At 39.3% G+C, this 19416-nt stretch overlaps 2 protein-coding genes across 3 annotated transcripts in view; both read right to left on the bottom strand.

The window, feature by feature from the left end:
• The window catches only part of tex2 (testis expressed 2), a 32189-nt gene extending 21237 nt beyond the window's left edge, over nt 1-10952 (bottom strand). Inside the window, exons 1-2 of one of the 2 annotated variants that reach the window (XM_022739944.1) lie at nt 10769-10952; nt 10164-10255 (exon numbers count right to left, since the gene is read on the bottom strand). The gene's annotated coding sequence lies outside the window, so the exon portion shown is untranslated. The remainder of the gene's footprint in view (nt 1-10163; nt 10256-10768) is intronic. The other variant, XM_022739945.1, reaches the window with a different exon arrangement.
• Nucleotides 10953-11676: 724 nt separating this feature from the next.
• LOC111217969 (myeloid-associated differentiation marker-like) lies at nt 11677-13313 on the bottom strand. The gene has a single exon (XM_022740035.1). The coding sequence runs from the start codon at nt 13069-13071 to the stop codon at nt 12172-12174; it is 900 nt and encodes a 299-aa protein (XP_022595756.1). The 5' UTR covers nt 13072-13313; the 3' UTR covers nt 11677-12171.
• Nucleotides 13314-19416: the final 6103 nt, after the last annotated feature.

Genomic DNA, 19416 nt, shown 5'->3' with positions numbered 1-19416 from the left:
TGAAACCTGTGTCGGAAAGCAGACCTACTTCATGTAGTGATTGGCCAGGTGTGAGGATGTGAGAACATTCAAACTTCTCCCTCAAGCACTTTCAGTCCTCACATAACAACTTCCATCACTTCTTGTGTTTACGGTTGGGCACAACCGTGTGTTGGTAAACCCATTTGATTATTATTCCATTTGACTATTCCGTTTGCCCCCATGTATGACAGAAGGCGTATTGCCCTGCAATGTGGACTCACAACACTGTAGAATGCACCTTTTAAAATTCCGTTCTATAATTATTAATCTATTATTTTAGAAAAAATACATTGAAACAACTGAGTTGACTCCACTGTTTTACCACAGCCACTGAAGAAAGCAGCTCGCCATGACCGACTGAGCGAGGTAAACGGCCCCACCAGTGTTCAGCTAAGGACACTAAAGTCACACTGGACAGATGAACACACACTTCGACTGCTTTCTGAAGCAGCTAAAAGTAAGAGACCTGTGTCTGGGCAGAGACTTTAGTTATTACTATTGTGTATTGTAAGCGCCATGGTTTGTAAGCTGTATTGCTAATGTTGTGAAGGACGGAACGCCTTGTCCTGCGATTGTGTGAAATACTGTGGAATATTTACCATTGTTTGTTCCTTGTTTTGACTGTGCTTAGTGCATTACAGTTGGTTTGTTTTTTCCATAGACTTTAAATGAAGATGGATGTAGCGTCCCTGATGTCACCCATGGGTTTCTGAAGAGCAGTTATGAAGCTCAGAGTGGGCTGCTCTGCCGTCGCCGTCTTGCCAGTACCTGACTGTGCTGAACTCCTGTCTAATACGATAATGGGAAAAGAGGAGGGCTGCGTGTGGAGCTGAGACTTTGGTTCATGCCGGCTTTTGGCAAGCATACGCTCACCCACCTGTCCCTCAAAGCGGCACGCCCTCAATTATGCGGAACTTTAAGCCTTAATAAAATTTAAACGGGCAAATTTTATAAAAATTCACGCCCCATACAGGACACATGTTTATTTCTGCTGTAAAGTTGAACATATTAACATGGGATTTTATGGGGATTGACTTGGTTTTGGAGCCAGCCTCAAGTGGTCATTTGAAGAAGTTCAGGGGAGGTGAGGTTGCTGTTTTTTGTTCTCTCACATTGTGGGCGGCTTGTGGTTGTCTCACCACTGCGAGTAAAGACAATGAGCTATTTTTCCCATGGCAGTTTTGCCGGTTAAAAGACCAGTGCCATGCCTGAGGAACACTAGTTCACCTGCCGTGTTATTACTGTGGTAAAATAGGACACTTGATTGCATCTCTTTGTGGCGATTAGAATCTTCTTTGCTGTTTTGCTCTATGATTTTTACTAGGCCAACCTACACACATTCACACACATTCACAAACACCCTTGGTGCACAGACAGTGTGGCATAACACTCTCTCACCCTTCCTCCCTCTCTACAAACACACTCATTCACACACACACACTCATTCACACACACACACACACACACACACACTCATTCACACACACACACACACACACACACACACACACACACATCACATGCATGACATCTGTGGGTTTACCTCTGATTGTTTGGTAGTATAGTAGCTTGTGCTCACAGTCTCTTGTTGTTGTAGCTGTAGTTGGATGACAGAGGTTCGTTAATTAACTGATTGTTGATTAATATTACTATTGTTGTGTTATACTTTAAGCAGTCGTTTGCAAATTTTTGTGGATACTCCCTGTGATAACAGCTGGATCGTGATGGTCAGTGCTCAGATTCATACCCTTTTTTATGAGTAATTATACCTATTTTTGTTATTAATTTGCTCATAAACAAAGCTGTTCCTACCAGAGCACAACATCACTCTGAGGGTATTTTTGCAAGTCATCTTGCCAGTTGCTTCCTGCCAATACATCACCACATGCCAGCCCCTTCAGAGTATCTCAAATGTCATACTCTACTGTTTCAGATGATGAGTGGCATTAAGAAGATACTCACAGAGGGACAGAGATTAAACTACGAGAGAAAAAGACTGTAAAAAAGAGATGCATACACGCCTCACACATTTTCCCATTAGAGGCCTAATCAAATCCCAGACCACTATACCTTAACCAGGTTGCCTAGGAAGGGATTAGAAGAAGTCCCACTTTAAATCCTGCTGTTTATTTGCAGCAGTAATGGCTTTCCCTGTGTTTACACTGACAATTTACCTAATGACTTGCAAACTGTCACACGGCCCAGTTCTCACATTAATGCCCCAGCCAACAGTGCATCTGTAGTAGCAGACAGTTAACAACCCTATAGGCAAGGATGATTTACAGATACATAGGCAGCTTCACAATATGCCCCATTGTGTAGGGTTGTTTTTAAGATGCAGATGTTGAGGTGGGAGAAACGAAAGCTTAACATGATTGACCACATTTCTGGAGAACATCCTGTTTGAGCTTTCTCTCAAGATGGTAACACTTCGATTGCTCCTCATGTGCTTAAAGCAGTGACCTTTTCAAAATGCTGTCAAGTTTCTTATACAATGACACTCCCTCTGTCTCTCTTACAATAGAAACATACACAGAGTAGATGAGTAAGCAGAGAAGTATAGTAGTGCTTAATGTGGCTAACTGAATTAGCTGAAACCAAGGTGTGTGAGAGCCTGTTTGTGTTTGTGTGTATATGTGTGTGTGACTAAGGGGCTGTGGTGAACTGATAAATGTGTTCAACAGAATCCTTTCAGATTTCAGGTTCTGGGACAAATAAACAATAGCAGCCCAACAGAACTGAAACTGTTCTCAAGAATGCTGACAAACTGGTGAGACAGGCAGGGACTGAAATGTTAGGCAGTGAGATCATCATGGGTATCAACTATCTCCCAGTCTTCCTCTGCCAACTAGAGCACACATTGCCACTGAAACAGGATAAACAACATAGTTCGCCGACAAAATTATGTAATTGTTTTTGGGAGTTCACCACCAGGTGCCACTTTTATTTTCCATAGCGTGAAAACAAAAGCCGGCGGCGTTGTCTTTTGCTCAGGCCTCTGTCACTATCGCTGCTGATACCACCTCACGGCTCGTCTTGTGCCGCTTCTTCTTCCTTGAATTGAAATTTCATAGTTGCAAATGTGTGAGTGAATCTTGTGACACTTGGGCTCATTAACACTGATAAACTGATGCATAAGTGCATAATTTGCCAAAATATAATGTCCATAAAAATGACTTAGAGATACAAGGTTCTGTCCCATGACAGTGCTTTATCAGGGAACATCTGCTGCCTCATGCTGAGACAATGGATGAGGAAAAAACACAATACATGACAGACAATCAACTCTCTCCCAAGATAGGATTTGAATAGACAATGCTGTGTGACAGTAAGAGATACTGTCCAAAAGATTGGCCTATTGTTTACAAGTGTGAATTCATTATAAACACACCTTTGAATGAGGGATTGTTACTGAACTGTTGATTTACTAAACGCTGCCATTCGGCTTAATATTCAAAATCTTTATGTCCATGTATTTATCTAAAGGTGAATTTAATGGGACAAATGTAAATGATATTTGAAATAAAGCATGATACATTAAGCCTGCTTTTAATACATAACTGAAAAATCAAATAGAGATGGCTCATGTTTCTGATGACTATATGGTGCTATCTAATGGTGTGAGTCCTAGAGGCCATGGAGACATCTTTAAATTTCTTGTGACAAAGTTATGTATGAGGGTGTATCAGAAAAAAAATAATAATTTGTGAGTTTTTTCTCATATGTCCCACTCTGCACTGCAATTTGGTTGTTTGTTTTTTATTTTATTTTATCTACAGTGGCCCTGACACGTGTTTTTTATTTTATTTTATCTACAGTGGCCCTGACACGCTGTAGTAGTTATAACAGATTTGGAAAAGTTAATATTTGTTGTCAAATGGTCATCAGGATGGATGGATTGCTCAATTAGTGCCTGCAATGACGCAGCAGATGTGGATCACAACAGTGAGAACGCGTTGGCTCATGGAGAGCATGTGACAGAGAGTCCACCAAGAGTAGGAAGAAAAGAAGAAGCTTGTATTTAGAAACAGAGAAAGAGAGAGAAAGACAGAAAAAGAGACTGTAACAGTTGGCGTTCATAACACTGTGACCCTGGCTTTACACAACCACAACTACCCCGACAATACACTACTACTTGCTTTTACTTACAAAGAACATAAAGAAGCCTTGTGTTTCAGAATGCAGTTAATACTCTGTAAAGTTCAGCCCATCTCACTCCATGTCAGTTCACTGACCCAGAAGTTGTTCATGTTAAATAATGCACTCCTCACTTAACTGCTTAACCTCATCAACAAGCCCCCATTATTTTTGAATGAGCTCCTTGGCTGCAGTGGTGACAAAACCGTGACATAAATCAGGCAGAGATCTGCCTCGCTGCTCGAGTTACAGAGACCGACTCAGCTTCAAAACCGGCTCCCACAGGAGATGTGTGTTTTAATCATTCTAAACTAAGGAATTTTGATTCGTCTTTTTAACAGCACATTACCCAGAAATATTAACTTTTCTAGTTAGTTTATTTTCTTCTAATTACAAAGTACAAAGTTAACCATTAGCCTCCGCAGTTACTATTCAGTAACCTTGTAGCAGCTGGTCACATGTGCAGTCCTTCCTATTAAAAAGAAGGCACTAGTTAGAGAAACAAAGATCTCTGTTTTTATTGAGAGCAAGAGGTCATCCATGTAATCATGTTTTGCAGACAGCCTATCAACACAAACCAGAGCTCTTTTCATAAGGCCTTGACCCAGTGCTTGGTTTAGTTATGGTTTATATTTCTAAGAAAACTGATAGCGTCAGTCAGCTGGGACTTTGCACAAGTTCACATTATCAAAAGCCGAGCAGGTACCAAAATATGTATCCAAAAACAAATCACAAAGCCTTCTAACCAACACGAGAACATGCCAATGGCACAGAGAGCCGGGCCTCAGTAGGGAGATGACTGGTACAGGAATTTGGGGCAGCCATCTGCCCAGCTAGCCACATCTGGTTGAACCTAGGAGACCAACTTCCTGCTTTGCTTCCACAAAGACTCTTCTGTTTCCCCAAATAGTTTGCAGACCTTGCCAAATGTCAACATACTACATTCATTAATATCCACAAACACAGAATGAAAAAAAAAAAAAACAATGACATAAACTACCACGGTTTATGTGATTGTCTCAGAGCACAATTGAACTGGAGGAGTTTTCCTCTGTATAATTGGAGCTGTGGCTTTTCCCCTTTGTGATGACATTCACCACATCTGTAACTAACTGCTTTATCTGTCATGTCTGGAGTAAGTAAAATTTTCATGGCACTCAACACTGTTCCACAACAGCAGGCCTCTGAGACACACACACGACATCAAACACTGATGAGAAGCTACTTCACACGGTCATAAAAGATAAAACAAAATCAAAGAATTACATATTACAGACAGAGCTGCACATTTATAGTTAAGTAAAACAGATTTTACAGAACTGAAAGATTTCATTTACAATATTTGAAGTAATTAAAATAAAATGTAAAGTGTAGCAACACAATTTCTCAAATGCATCTCTCAAATTAATCAGGATTCTCAATTCTTGCAATAGTTTTGACTCCCTATCCAACAATAAGTCAAACGGCAACTTAACTAAAAGTCTGGAATGCAATAATCGTACATGTATTGTTATCAGTGCGGGACAAAGTGAAAGGAATTGAGGAAAGTATTTCTCAACCAAACTCTAATGACAAAAGACTACATTGTTATCAAGAGTGAGAGCAGCTCATGGGAGACTGAAATGGTTTGTGTTATATCATTGTGTTCCAGACTAATCTGCAGATCATGGTGAATGGCTGCTTGAAATTTGAAAGGAGTGGCTTTAATCTTATAAAAGACAGCTGCACTATTCCTCAGGGCTCAATTTAAAACTGAAAATGAATGCACGGATGCTCAGATATCTAATTTTTATTCCATTCCAGCATTTTTGCTCTCCCACAAAATGCTGCTTGTGAAAGCACTGTAGCTTTGTGAATGTCTCCCTTTCAAGCGAGAAACTCTGAAGTAATATTTATAGGCAAGCTATATTTATGCATCTTCCCACCTCCCACCTCCTCCCTATCCTTCTTTTCTAGTAACAAGTGATTATTATGACGGCAGTGAGATGAATGGTACTGTCAGTGGAGAATGGAGACAGCACCTGAAACAGGCCTGTAGGCGCTGCTGCCTGGCAGGCAGGCACATTCTCCTGATGTCTCAATAATGGTCATTATTTCATTGGTTGGACAGGTGAGGGAGCAGTACCTGTCTGTAACAACAGTGATGTTTGCTTGCACCTGCATGAATGAGGAGGGAGCTAAGGAGAGGCAATGCTCAGCCGCATAACAACATCCTTCAACACTGAATGGCAGATCTTATTATTGATGTGGGAAACTGATAATGTCAACACAGATTTGGTTCTGGAGTTGTTTATTAGTACAACAAATATAATGTAGTTATCTTGATTTTGTATACGTAACTCTGCTCTGTCCACTACCAGTATTTTACTGACCACTATTGTCTATAGAGATCTACAGTGGTGTATTGAAAATCAACAAAGACACACCCCTATGTGGAATTCTGAAAAGATCACATGTCCAACAAAGCCTTAGACGTTGTTCTGATAAAACCCAGGTTGCCTCCACAAGCACACGCTCATGTGACAATAGGCTGGTTCTTAATGCCTTTGCATTGTTGCAAAGATTGCAAACTATGTCAAGCTGGGCCAGTGTTCAGGGACAAACACATTCACCTATCTGTCCTTTCCATCATTTCACCAAAAAAAAAAAAATGAAGGATGAATTCTCTTAATCGAACAGCTCTGTATACATGTAGACTGGGAAACTTGTCAAAGGGAGCGTGATAAGATGGTTGAACAAGCAGTGAGCACGGAGCCCTGAAGCAAGACACTAACCACCCCTTATTAATTCAATCAAAGAGCCACGTTAACCAAAGATTAGATCATATTAGAAGAGGAGGCTCGGTTTGTATTTCTTTTAAACCAAATAAGCCTTGAGTTATGAGCCTGAAAACTGTGACACATTTAAGAGCTGAAAGCCAAATAGAGCAGCATAAGACAGAAAACAAACTCAACTAAAAATGCCTAAAAGTTCCTTATCCTGTAGGACTCAGTCAGAGGTAAAAAATTAACGACAGTGGAAAAATAATGTTCAGATTTTTACCAATATGTACAAGCTTTATTTTATTTTATTTTATTATTTTTTTTATCAATTAGCTAAATGATCTCCCAGAGTAAGCTAAAATTAAATGATATCATATGGGGCCATTGTACTGAATTGTCAAGGGCCACTGTGGAGGAATGATATCAATTTCAGAAAAGATGAGACCATGCTGTAAGTACAAGTAGTGCAATTAGCATGTTAATTGCAATCATCTGAGGGCTAAACAGAAAGCAAACCTCCTATTATTTTCATTATTATTACCATCTTTATTTTAACATTTTCACTTTATGAGAAACATACTAGATTGTCTGCATCTCAGCTGGTCTGAGCCATCACTCAGCCTCGATCAAAACATGAAAATTTCGGTTGTATAAAAATAGATTAGACCTGGTGAGAACTTGGAAGCCACAGAATGAGTCAAAGCTATGAACAGGTGCACAGTCAACAGGGGTGTCGGCCAATTCCTACGCCGACAATGATAAGCAGCACAGGTTCTTTTCACAGTGAGAGATGAACACAACAAATTCCGTTTGAGGAAAATAACACAGGTGAAAAGATAAAAAGCTCTGCCACTACCTGTTTTACTGCCTGGCAAAAAGTGCAGACAGAAATGTTTGGCTTCTTCAAAGCAATGACAAATGACACTACATCCTCAACTCAAACAGGCTATGAACAGTCAGTGAAAGATTAGGCATTTCCATCAATGCCAAAGGTGAAATTCATTGAGATTCCTTAAGCTGACATTCAGCACACATTTATTTTTAACATGCTTTCACAGACAGGAAATGAAGGCCTGATCCTCTCCAAATAATTTCGATATGCTGCCGGCTGTGCTGCAGAAGTGTGACATCTCCCTTCACCACACCTGCTGCTCAAACCCTAAACCTCCTTCTGTCTCTTGCAGGTGTTAGAATCCTATTTTTTTTGCTTTTCCTTTTGCAGACAAAATGACACCTTCCCCTCTCACTCACCCTCTCTAACATGGCAGCTAAGCACACACAGTGTATCGCTGCTGTGTCTTATCTGTGACAGATGTCAGGTAAAACTAACATTTATTCTTTATTATGATCAAATAACAATAAAAGTAGGCTATTAACAAGTCTTTTCTGTTTGGCCAAAGCCTGACAGGGAACTCTGAACCATTACAGCTGAATGGCATATTTTGGACATATTTTTTTCTTTCAGTTCATAATTGTTGTATTTCTTCCTCTGAATACTTTGGCTCATACAACACTATGCATCCACTAAATACAAACCTTTTTTGAGAATTAAAAAAACTATCAAACCATTGTCCATGTAAATATGGAAGAATGTCTCAAAGTATATGCAATGATCGATGACTGAGTCCAAAAATGCACTCATTTATTTCGTGTTGATTGTAATGAGTATGTCCGCCAATGTACAGGTATGGCTTTTTAATGTGTTTGTAGGCATAGACTGTGTTCAGAAAGTGTTCATACCCCTTCATTTTTTTGAAATTTTGCTATGTTGCAACCTTATGCTAGAATAAAAAATATTATATTTTCATAATGACAAAGTGAAAACAGATATTTTTGAAATTTTGCAAATTTATAAAAAGGAAAAACTCAAATATCACATTGACATAAATATTCAGACTCTTTGCTATGACACTTGAAATTTTGCTCAGGTTCCTCCCATTTCTCTTGATCATCTTTGAGATGTTTCTACACCTTGATTGGAGTCCACCTGTGGTAAATTCAGCTGATTGGACATGATTTGGAAAGACAAAAACCTGTCTCACAGCTGACAATCGGGAGGAGAGGGGCCTTGGTAAAAGAGGTGACCAAGAACTTGATGGTCACTCGGGCTGAACTTTAGGCTTCCTAGTCTGGTTTGCTCCAAACGTGATGCTTAGAACTGAGGCCAAACAGTTGTCATCAGACCAGTCTTGTTTCTCGCAGTCCTTTAGGTCCTTTTTGCAAACTTTCACTGAGAGGCTCAGACAATTCTGTCTCTGAGCTTTGCAGGTGGCTTCACACCATGGCTTGTTTTTTGCTCTGATAAGCATTGTCAGCTGTGAGACCTTATACAGACTGTTGAGTCTTTCGAAATCATGTCCAATTAATTGAATTTATCACAGGTGGACTCACAAACATAGAAACATGAGAGAAATGGGAGGAACCTAAGCTAAATTTCAGGTGCCATAGCAAAGGGTCTGTGATATTTCAGTTTTTAATTTTTAATAAATTTCCAAAAACTTGTAAAATTCTGTTTTCACTTACTCATTATAACAAAATGTGAAGAAAAAAAAAAACTGAAAAAAAGAAAACTAGAGACAGACCACTGTCAGTCTTAAATTGGTTAAATGGGTGGGGGGTCAGTATGCAGAGCAAGTTGCTTAACATTTAAAATATACCTTGAGGTCATTGTGTGCAAAGAAACCTGTAAAACACCTTGCTGCTATTGACTTTAACCATCAACACACCTCAGGGCCTTCACTTGAAGGCTTGGGGGGGTGGGGGGTGGTATTTGACAACATATGTCAACATTGACAACATTTTTTAAAATGTTTGAATACAAAACAAGTCTCACCACTCGCTCACTCAGGCTTCTAAAAGCCATTAAGATGGTCAGCCATCTGGAGGCCAGGTTTCTTGACAACTAATCAGCCAACTACAATTTGAGTTTTATGCACCTGCATCATTGCAGGTGATTGATAAAGATGTCAGAGCCGTTATTTGCAATATTTTGCTGTCTGCCACCTGTTTCTCTGTGTTTCATTGGATTAGAAATGTAAGGCTACTTAATATATGATAAAAATGGATGCAAAGGTTCCCATTTATGCTTTGGGTCTTTCTACTCTGATCATCATTCTCCTGAGCTATGCTTGCCCTTCCCTCTCCCTCCTCTCTCTGTCTATCTGGACTTTGCCTCCACTAAGGTCATCTGTAGCTCAAGAATCGGATCAATAATGAGTTCAGATTTACTGGCAAAGTGCTTACCTTGTATCCTCAGTGCCATTCAATCCAGCCTGGGACTTGCATCTGCCTACTGAAGAGTCAAGTTTCACATGTCCATGATGCTCAGGGGGCTTCTGAGAAACACACCATCAGGAAGAGAAATGCTATTTAATCATTAAAGATGTACATATAGAAACACATAGGCAAACAATACAAAGGGAGTATTTCCTTCTACATTGGTAGTCTTTGTGTAGATTGGATGTGGACTGTGACCTAATCATATGGCGAACAATAAAAACCTTTTGCTGTAGTAGTAAACATATGGGTGTTGTTGTAAGGAGTTGGCTAATAAACATGCTAACGGCTATAAACAGAGATTTGTCAAGCTTAAACAGCAACAACTAGTGAAACCAGCCTGTTATGTGTTGCAGGTAACATCACAAGCTAACAACGTTAACTGAGACACTTTCTCAGCCTTTATTAGCTGAAATGCGACTCCATATTAAGCGATTTAAAAGGATTCATAGAAAAGAAAAATTCGCTTGCTACAAACTGAATCACAAATTTGTTTTAAAGACTGTGCTGGACGAGGTCATCTCACCAAACTCACAGACTGTTCAAAAAGAGACAAATCAACGATAGCTTACCGTGTTACGGAGACTTCATTTTTGTCAGGACACACCGAACAAAACTGAACTTCCACAACGGCTTTCCCTCGACACTGGGACGTACAGTAACGTCTGTCTTTTCAGCTCCACGTACCAAGTTGTTTCGCTCCTTTTCTTGCTCAGCCTGTTGACAACTGACTAACTGGACTCAGTTCCTTAAAGAAAAAACGCTAGTCTATCAAGGCCAGAGTAATCGAGAGCGAGCAGCAGGAGGACGGGCCTGCTATGCGGGCAGGGGTTGACGATCGATTTTTCGATGGAGCTGCTGAACAGGCCTGGAGCAGATGAGGCAGATGTGAGAAGGTAAACAGTGTAAAATGCAAATAAATTATTACAATGTTAAACAGCGTTTTCTGGCTTATCAATGTAGGAAACAACAGCAACAGCAACAGCAAAGTTAGTTCATATTTCCAAAAGACAAAAGGTGCTAAAATTTAAGAGAGCTAATGAGCTTGCCCTGCAAAACAAACAAACAAACAAACAAACAAATAAACAAACTAGATGTTTACCCTGGTTTGACCTTATCACGTTTAAATAGGTTAATTATTGTGAGGCCTAGCTGGTCCTTGGAATATTTAGTCACACTATATGTTGAAGCTTGTTTATCCGGTTAAAGACATTCACAACAAAACACTGTTGAAACGGATGCTTTTCTGCCATAGGAAAACATTCAGTATATTTTACACATTAAGTCCAGTCCTCTGATTTAAATAGGGGTGGTAATGAGAATGCTGCCATCTAGTGTTAGTGAATGGCAACTCTTCTATATCAAATTGAGGCTCCGTTTGTAGGCATTACAGTGTATGATCTGGGAGAAAACATTAGACTTGAAATGTTCACGATGTTTCAGTGATAAGACAAATATTTTTATTATAAGTTTGCATATTTGATATAAATTTTCTTCACTTTTGTAGACCTTATATTCAAAATGATATGCTCACAGTTTGTAATTGAGTTTGTATCAGTGATGGCTGCTGTTCAGCTACCACTACAGTTTTCACACCACGTTATTACGTCCCTAAACGATGATGTGTGCTTATGAGTCAGTGCACCTGTCACATAACTCAGGTCTAGTGCTTGTTCAATACGTGAGTCATAGTGAATAGGTCTGTAAATGTCATACATACTTTCACATGTCAGTAAAACCGCAATACAGTGCGATCAAGGTGATCAGTTGCATACATTTTTCTGGCTTCAAGTTTAATATTTAAACAACTTATATAGGAGAGAGAGAAAGTTTGATTACACAGCAATGATTAACAGCAAAAACATCTATTCAGTTTGAATTTACATATTTGCCAAAGACATGATTTTCTCCTAAAATTTTCAGGACTATACATATACACTTCACACACATAATTCGTTTAATGTGATGTGTTATTTCATGCATGACTCCTGTCACACAACAGTTTAATTGAGAAGGCAAGGTCCACTGTATAAGCTAAAAGTGTGATACTGGCAACAACTGTTTCTGCAATAATCAGCTCTACACCTTTGTTGGGAATGCTGTGTCTGATGTCTCTCAGCTGCAGAATCTTGGTAAAACAAATCACTGTGGCCACCATGTAAAACAACACCCCAATCAGACTGAAGCCAGCCAAAAATCTGTCAAAAGGTAGGAGACATCGCCCAGCAAAGTCACCTAATATTACCACCAGTGTGACTAGAGACATGAAGATACAAACACCGTATGACATGCAGGAAACCCATCGCTGCCAACAGTGTACTCCGCTAGGCGGTCCACAGACCACATCCATAACCAGGGGTATCATCTGACAGCCTCCCCACAGTTGGAGTATCTTGAGGAGACCAGGCATGCTGCCCATGTACCCTCTTTGTTCATGGGCCTGGGTGCGAAGAACGTAGGACTCTGAAGTGTAGGCCAAGAAGGTGAGACAGGAGAGCACTGCAGCTGCCACAGTGTGTGTCGACAGCTTTTGGTGATCCATGATGATCCAAGGGAAAACTACAGAGGTGCTGAGACACATCAGAGCACCCAACACTGCCACTGTCATAGTCAGGTTCTTCCATGATATAGGGATGAGGCTGTGAAACTGGATGACGCTGAGGATGTGGATGAGGAGAGTGAGGGTGAAGAAGAAGCACCAGGTAAACATGCAGAAGATCCTGAATGTGTTTAGGTAAGACAGATTTTTGTTTAACTCCGAAGAGTCCAGCGAAGCCACGAGACTGAAGGTGGTACAACTGGATAAGACTTCCCATGTCCGCACCACAAAAAGAGGACTGGTGAAGTCTTTGGCCTCCAGTACAATCACAGGCATTGTCACAGAGTTGAATCTGAGTGATCCAGTATCCAAAAGGCAAGATATCCTTAGATGTGTCAAATTACACCTCAGTCTCAGTTCCTCTAGATTTATGTTTAAACAATCTTGTTGTCCCAAAAGCTTGTCAATCCACTTAATGTTGAGTTCTGAAGAACAGTCCAGTAGAGTCCATGGAAACAGCCACCTCAGACAAAACTTTGACAACACCCCTCCTCTATATTCTGTTCACTAGTGCTTCATCCTTTTTACATACAAAGGAAGTTCAAAATAGTAACTCATATATATATATTTTGGAGCACTGCTGCTGTCAAAATAGGCCTCGCCTACTTCCTTTTAGAATTTGCAGCAGTGCTTTCAGTCTCGCTGAAGGTAGGTGCAAATGACCACATTAAAAAGCATATGCAAACAAAGCTATCTTCCTCCCACTCTCGATTCTCATGAAATGTTGTTCCTTTTTCTGAGGTAATAAACTACAAAAGGTGCAGGTTCTTCCAACTTTGCAGGCGTTACTTTGCCGCCACATGCCTGCCTCCTCTTGACTGCTTTGACCTCACTGTTGAAGGGATAAAATATGGTCACAGGCTGTTCTCTGAATAGTTGTTTACATTGTGTTTGAAGCTGTGTGTGGTACATTTGTATCAGGATAACATCTGTTGATTTGTGGTGTGCTGTAGATCATTTGAGTGAAGTGTTACTCAGAGGATCTGTGTGTGTGGGTGTGGATCTGCTCTACACTAAAATCTGATATTGTGAAGATCTTTTTTTTTCCTCTTGCAACTGACAACGAATGGAAATATGTTTGAGTTTCTTGAATGGAAATGAGATTTTGGTTATCTGTGTGTGTGCCGGTGGCAAGCTTTGAATCTTTTATTGTCTTAATGCTTGCATGTGAATAATTTCGTCTTGCATATATATGGGAATGCACATGCACATACACTGTAAGAAGGTTTCCAATTAATAAAAAAATGCATGTGTGTATGTTTGTGTGCCTATGTGTTTTCACAGGGCAGATACAAGTATGTTCCCCATGTGTGTGTGTGTACGTATTTACACAAGCACAAAGAGTCCTCTGAGGATCCCAGCCAATCACTTTCCCTCTGTGTATCGGCACACCTGCTCTCTGTGTTATAAATAGACAGTGGATACATCAATTCCCTCGTGTCACACAGCTCAAGTACAAAAACTTGTGTTTTGACAGAAAGAGAAGACACACTCCACAAAGACAGCTGATAAACAGTGGTAGTCTGCCATTACAGACTCATGGCTGTGATGTGTGTATAAGGGTTTTGTATTCATCTGTATATTGCTTTATAAAAGTTAAAATGTAACCTTATCAGTTCACCATGGTAAGATTCAGTTGTGTTAACAGATTCTTTCAGTCATCGAACACTGAGAGAAAATTAGATTAATTTCATTCAGTCAATCATTTCATTTTTTCCTTGGGACAAGATTTTTATTTACTTACCAATGTAATTTACAAGAAATTAAAATCCCCAAAACTACATTATTGGGACAGTATTTCTATCTGATTTTTATGACCAAATTGCCAGACAGCAACCCTGTAACCCTCATTACTGATAATAATTTAGTAATTCTTGTACAGGATGTTTCTGACTGATAAGCTTACAGATTTTCTGGAATGAATGTATTTATAATTGTTATGAATAGCTCACATTTCTAGTCATTTCTCCTTGAAACTAGTGCCCCTCTGTGGTAAAACACATAAACTGCAGCTTTTCAGAGGTACCAAAATAGTGGAGTAGGCTGCCTGTAGCACTGGGAGAGCAGCGGCAGAGGTTGAACGTCTTCAAGTTATGAACAAACATACAGTAGAAGGAAACCCCATCTGTACTACAAGTGCCTCTTAGTTTCATTCACCCATGTACTGACAAAAATCTGGTTCTGTTTTGTGTAATAGTGTATGTTATACATATTATTTTCTCTGTGTTGACAGTTTGAGGCTTCTAAGCTTTAATTTTGGAAAAACTAAAAGATTTGTACCCACTGCAGTAATGCTGTTAAATACTGCAATCAAATTAGATTTTTTAAAATCGAATGTTGCTGTAAAGATCACTAAAACTAGGCCCTAAGATAACCCAATCACATTTTTTTTAAATGCATCTCTGATAGCAGTGTAGTAATTAGGATACTTAAACCCAGCTGTTTTAACTGTCCTGTTAATTAAATATCAACTCACTGAAACATAAAACAATGTTGGCATATGATGGCTACTCAAAGTCTAGTCAGTCTAGTTAGTCTACACATACACATTCACTTCTCCAGACACAAACATGTGGCTTTCCTCTGCTGCCGCATTGAAACAGAAAGAAAAAGTACTAAAACTGTTTTTGTGTCATTGCATTCCATAGCAGATGCTGTAAGTGGCATTCAAACTCAGTAGGAACAAAGATGTGCTACTCTCCCGAATAAATAGCTAAAACTGTTAAATGAGCTACAGTAGCGCAAAAACGCTTTGAGGTTTTCATTAACAAATTGACTTACTGTACTTTGAATACCTTATTATTCTCTGCATCATATTCTGTAACTTTTCATTTATATCTAAAAATCATATAATATAATAATATGATAATATACTAGCTGAATACTACTACTACGACTAAATAATAAGAATAATGACAATAATAGCATTGTTTATATAATACTTTCCAAAAACAAGTTACAAAATGCTTCACAAAAGACATAAAACCAACAGATGTGTACTGCAATAAAAAACAAATAAAAAAGAAGAAAATAAGGAGCAATTTAAAAGATAAAAACAAAATAAAAACCAGCAAATACAATTGCAATAATGGAGCCATGGTAGAAATAAAAAGGAAGCACATGTAGTGTGGCCTTTGGAATTAAAGTGACAGGACCAACTTTAACACATGAAACTTTAAATTAAATAGATTAATCAATAAAGATAGAAAAAAGTCTTCTCAAAATGATGCTTCCTCATTCCAAGCAAAGTCCTGTTTGACCACTGGAACAAAGTGTGAAACACATCAGATAAGCAAAACTGAATAAAGACCACATGTGTGACATTCTGGTTAATGTGGTGTAGCAGGGTGGCTCTGATCACGCCCTGTTTACTAAAATGCTATGGTTAATCCAACATGGTAAACTTTGCAAAATAAGATTTTATGGTCATTTCACATTCATCAGTAAGTATATACTTTTAGAGATTGTTTTGTTGTATTTTAAGGTGGGATGCTTCCGCAAACTTGCAGCGCTGATAGAGAGCACAGTCCCATCATGTGACACAGGAAGTCTTGCACCTCTTGAGGTGACTGTCACTGTCATCAGTTGTCATTACAATTCAGTGAGACATTTGTTGAAGCACAAAGTCAAAACATTCACCCCACTTATAAGTGTTCATGTTAAATTGTTTTACACACACTATAAAGTTATAATGAAGTGGCTGTAGCATTTAGTTGTTGAGGACTGATGGATGTAGGAGTGGGGAAGTCATATGATCCATTTTTCATTTTCATATAAATCTTCCCATAAACTGTAAGTGTAACACAGAAAAAAATGAATGGAAACCAATGACAATTATACATACAGTATATGTGAAAATATATATGTAGTATGCTTTAAAGTGCTGAACTTGAAAAGGCATCCTGCAACTTAATGACTTGGTTATTTATCTAAATATCTACAAAGCCTATTCCGTATATTTTACAACTTGCAGAATGGCCTTGGAGATAAAAGTGGATTAGTGCATAAGTCTTTACCTGGAAAGGGTAAAAATGATTAGACAGCTCATTTCTGGGTGTCTCATTATTGTGTGTTTCTCAGATGAACCTTGAATGCTGATGAGAGATATATTATTACAATAAATCTGCAAAATGAAGCTTCTTCATTCAAGGAAAGGAGTTTGACCACATGAGACACAGTCTTAAATACATCAGATGAACAAAAGGGAACAAAGACAAACGTGTGACATTTTTGTCAAACGAGGTGTGATGGGGTAGCTGTGATCGAGCAGCGTTCAAACAGTAAAACGATGTGTTCTGTTCTCATTCAGCTGAAATGTCACAGCTATGATCAATCCAACATGAAACAAGTTTACACAAAAAATTATCTTCTCGTGGTGATATCTTGAAAGATTTTGTAAACCTAGTTTGCTATCATTCAATATATAAATCTGGAAATAGTTTTGTAGTATTTTAGGGTGGGATGCATCTGCAAACTTGCAGCACAAAACAACGACCACGTGTGACACAGGAAGTTTGCTCATCTCTGGAGATGAGTGTCACTGTTCTTTACCCACAATCACTATTTCTACTGCATGTGCTTTAAGGCCTAGAATCCAATATAGTGCCTATCCAGTCACCAGGTATTTACAGTGCCTATAAATTATTGACCGTCTTGGAGTTCATGTTTTGTTGGTTTGCACTGAATCACAGTGGGTGAAGCTAGGAACAGCCAAAAAAAAAAAAAAAAACAAATCTCTGAAAATGCAACTACATTAAGTCAATCAAGATCGCTGGTGTTAACAGGGTGTGTTAGCCAAGTGTGAGTAATCTTGACAGGTAAATCAATGCATGGCTGAAGCATGCTGTTTACTCCCAAACTTAAAGGATAAGTAAGGCATCATTTTATCTTTTTATTACTGTCAACAAGAGCTATACCTCTGCACTCAGGTGACAAGTTCCATTATTTTAATTAGCATGAATATACCAGTTTAATTTGAAAGAACTCAGCGGCTGCTTATCAGCCTTTGGAAAGTAACTACATGTGTTTACTCCCTGCAAGGACAGACCATCAGTCACACATCTGCAGACACCTACCACCTACCAGTTAAGATAATAAAAGTTATCATAGGCTGAAGAAACAGTGACAATGAAAAACAGTAAAATTATAGCGCGTCACTGAAGGTGATCATCAACGAGACAGGGGAATAAAACAGACCTGTGGCGATATCACAGCCACGACCAGATGGGAGCAAACTTCACAAGAAACAGACAAGACAGCAGTAGAGTCCCGGTGCACCAGGGCGTAGAGCCAGGGAATGGCGCACCGCAGCGCACAGTGAATGGAGCACCGCGCGCACAGCCAGGCCCAAACGTGCCACGGAGCATCAACACAGCTCCCGCCAGAGAGGAGAGGGAGAGCAGCAGGCCGCGGTTAAACGCTGAGGAGAGTGAACCAAACAGGACGGGCCAACAGCACCTGATGTGGATCAAGCAAGAAGGAGGGGGAAGGGACAGACAGAAGACCATCCTGCTACACATGCAACTCTGGGTAATGTTTTGGTGGTACTGCAGGAATATGGAGCCATTAACACAATCGGTCCCTCTAGAACTGCAGTGACTGTCGTGTAAGTAAACATTTTGGATCCAAAAGGTCAAAGGTCAACTTCACTTTTACATTATAACATACTGCAAAAGCACTTCTGGCTAGTATTCAATGCTGTAACTCAGGAAGGGGAGGTGACCATATTTCCTGCAACTTGGCTAGTTGGTGGAGGCATACAACTGTGAGGCAGTCAATCTCATACAAAAAGAAAAGACTTATTGTAGCAGATTAGCTACTGGCTAATTTTCATCTACAGTCCTACAGTACTACATAACTAATGCAATTAACATTACTTTACTCCTTGTGAAAGCCTTTGAGGGTAGTCTTGAGGCATGTGCGACTGGGAGACCCAGAGGCGCACCCAGAACATACTGGTGTGATTATAAACTGTATTTCATCTGGCCACACCTCGGAATCTACCTGGAGGAATTGGAGAATATGGCAGGGGAGAATGACATTAAAGCCACTTTCCATAGACTGCTGTCACTGTTGCCATAGACAGCAGTGGAAAAGGGATGGATAGGTGGGAACTTAGAATTACAAATTGTTACAAATTGAATTAGAAATCTTATGAAGTGCATATGTTAGCCAAAATTACTAAGCCTTAACTGTATATATAGGTAGAAAGTGTAGCATTTTGAAGTTCATTTTACGTTAACGTCAGAATTATTTCTCTCTATTATAATATGCAGTAATGGGAAACTGGGCAATCATACTTCAAAAAGTTCACAAATATCAATTCATAATATGTTGAGTTCAAATTACAGTTTTAGATTAATCATTATATATTGATGTCCCTGTGTTTTGAGATTTGGGCAAGGCAAGGTAAATTCATGATATAGTTATAGTTATTTTATAGTTTAATTACAGGTAAACACAATGTGCTTTACATTAAAGTAGCATTAACAAGTGACATGAGAATACAGTATGTCATATCACGCCACCCTCACACAAACTTTAACACAATAGTTTAAGGTGTGACAATTACATTGACATTCAAGACTCCACCTCCACATGAAAACTATAACAGAGCTCAGA

This window comes from Seriola dumerili, unplaced genomic scaffold (genome assembly GCF_002260705.1).
Source record: "Seriola dumerili isolate Sdu_G_001 unplaced genomic scaffold, Sdu_1.0 BDQW01000050.1, whole genome shotgun sequence".
Taxonomy (NCBI): domain Eukaryota; kingdom Metazoa; phylum Chordata; class Actinopteri; order Carangiformes; family Carangidae; genus Seriola; species Seriola dumerili.
This window is presented reverse-complemented; position numbering and strand designations above follow the sequence as displayed.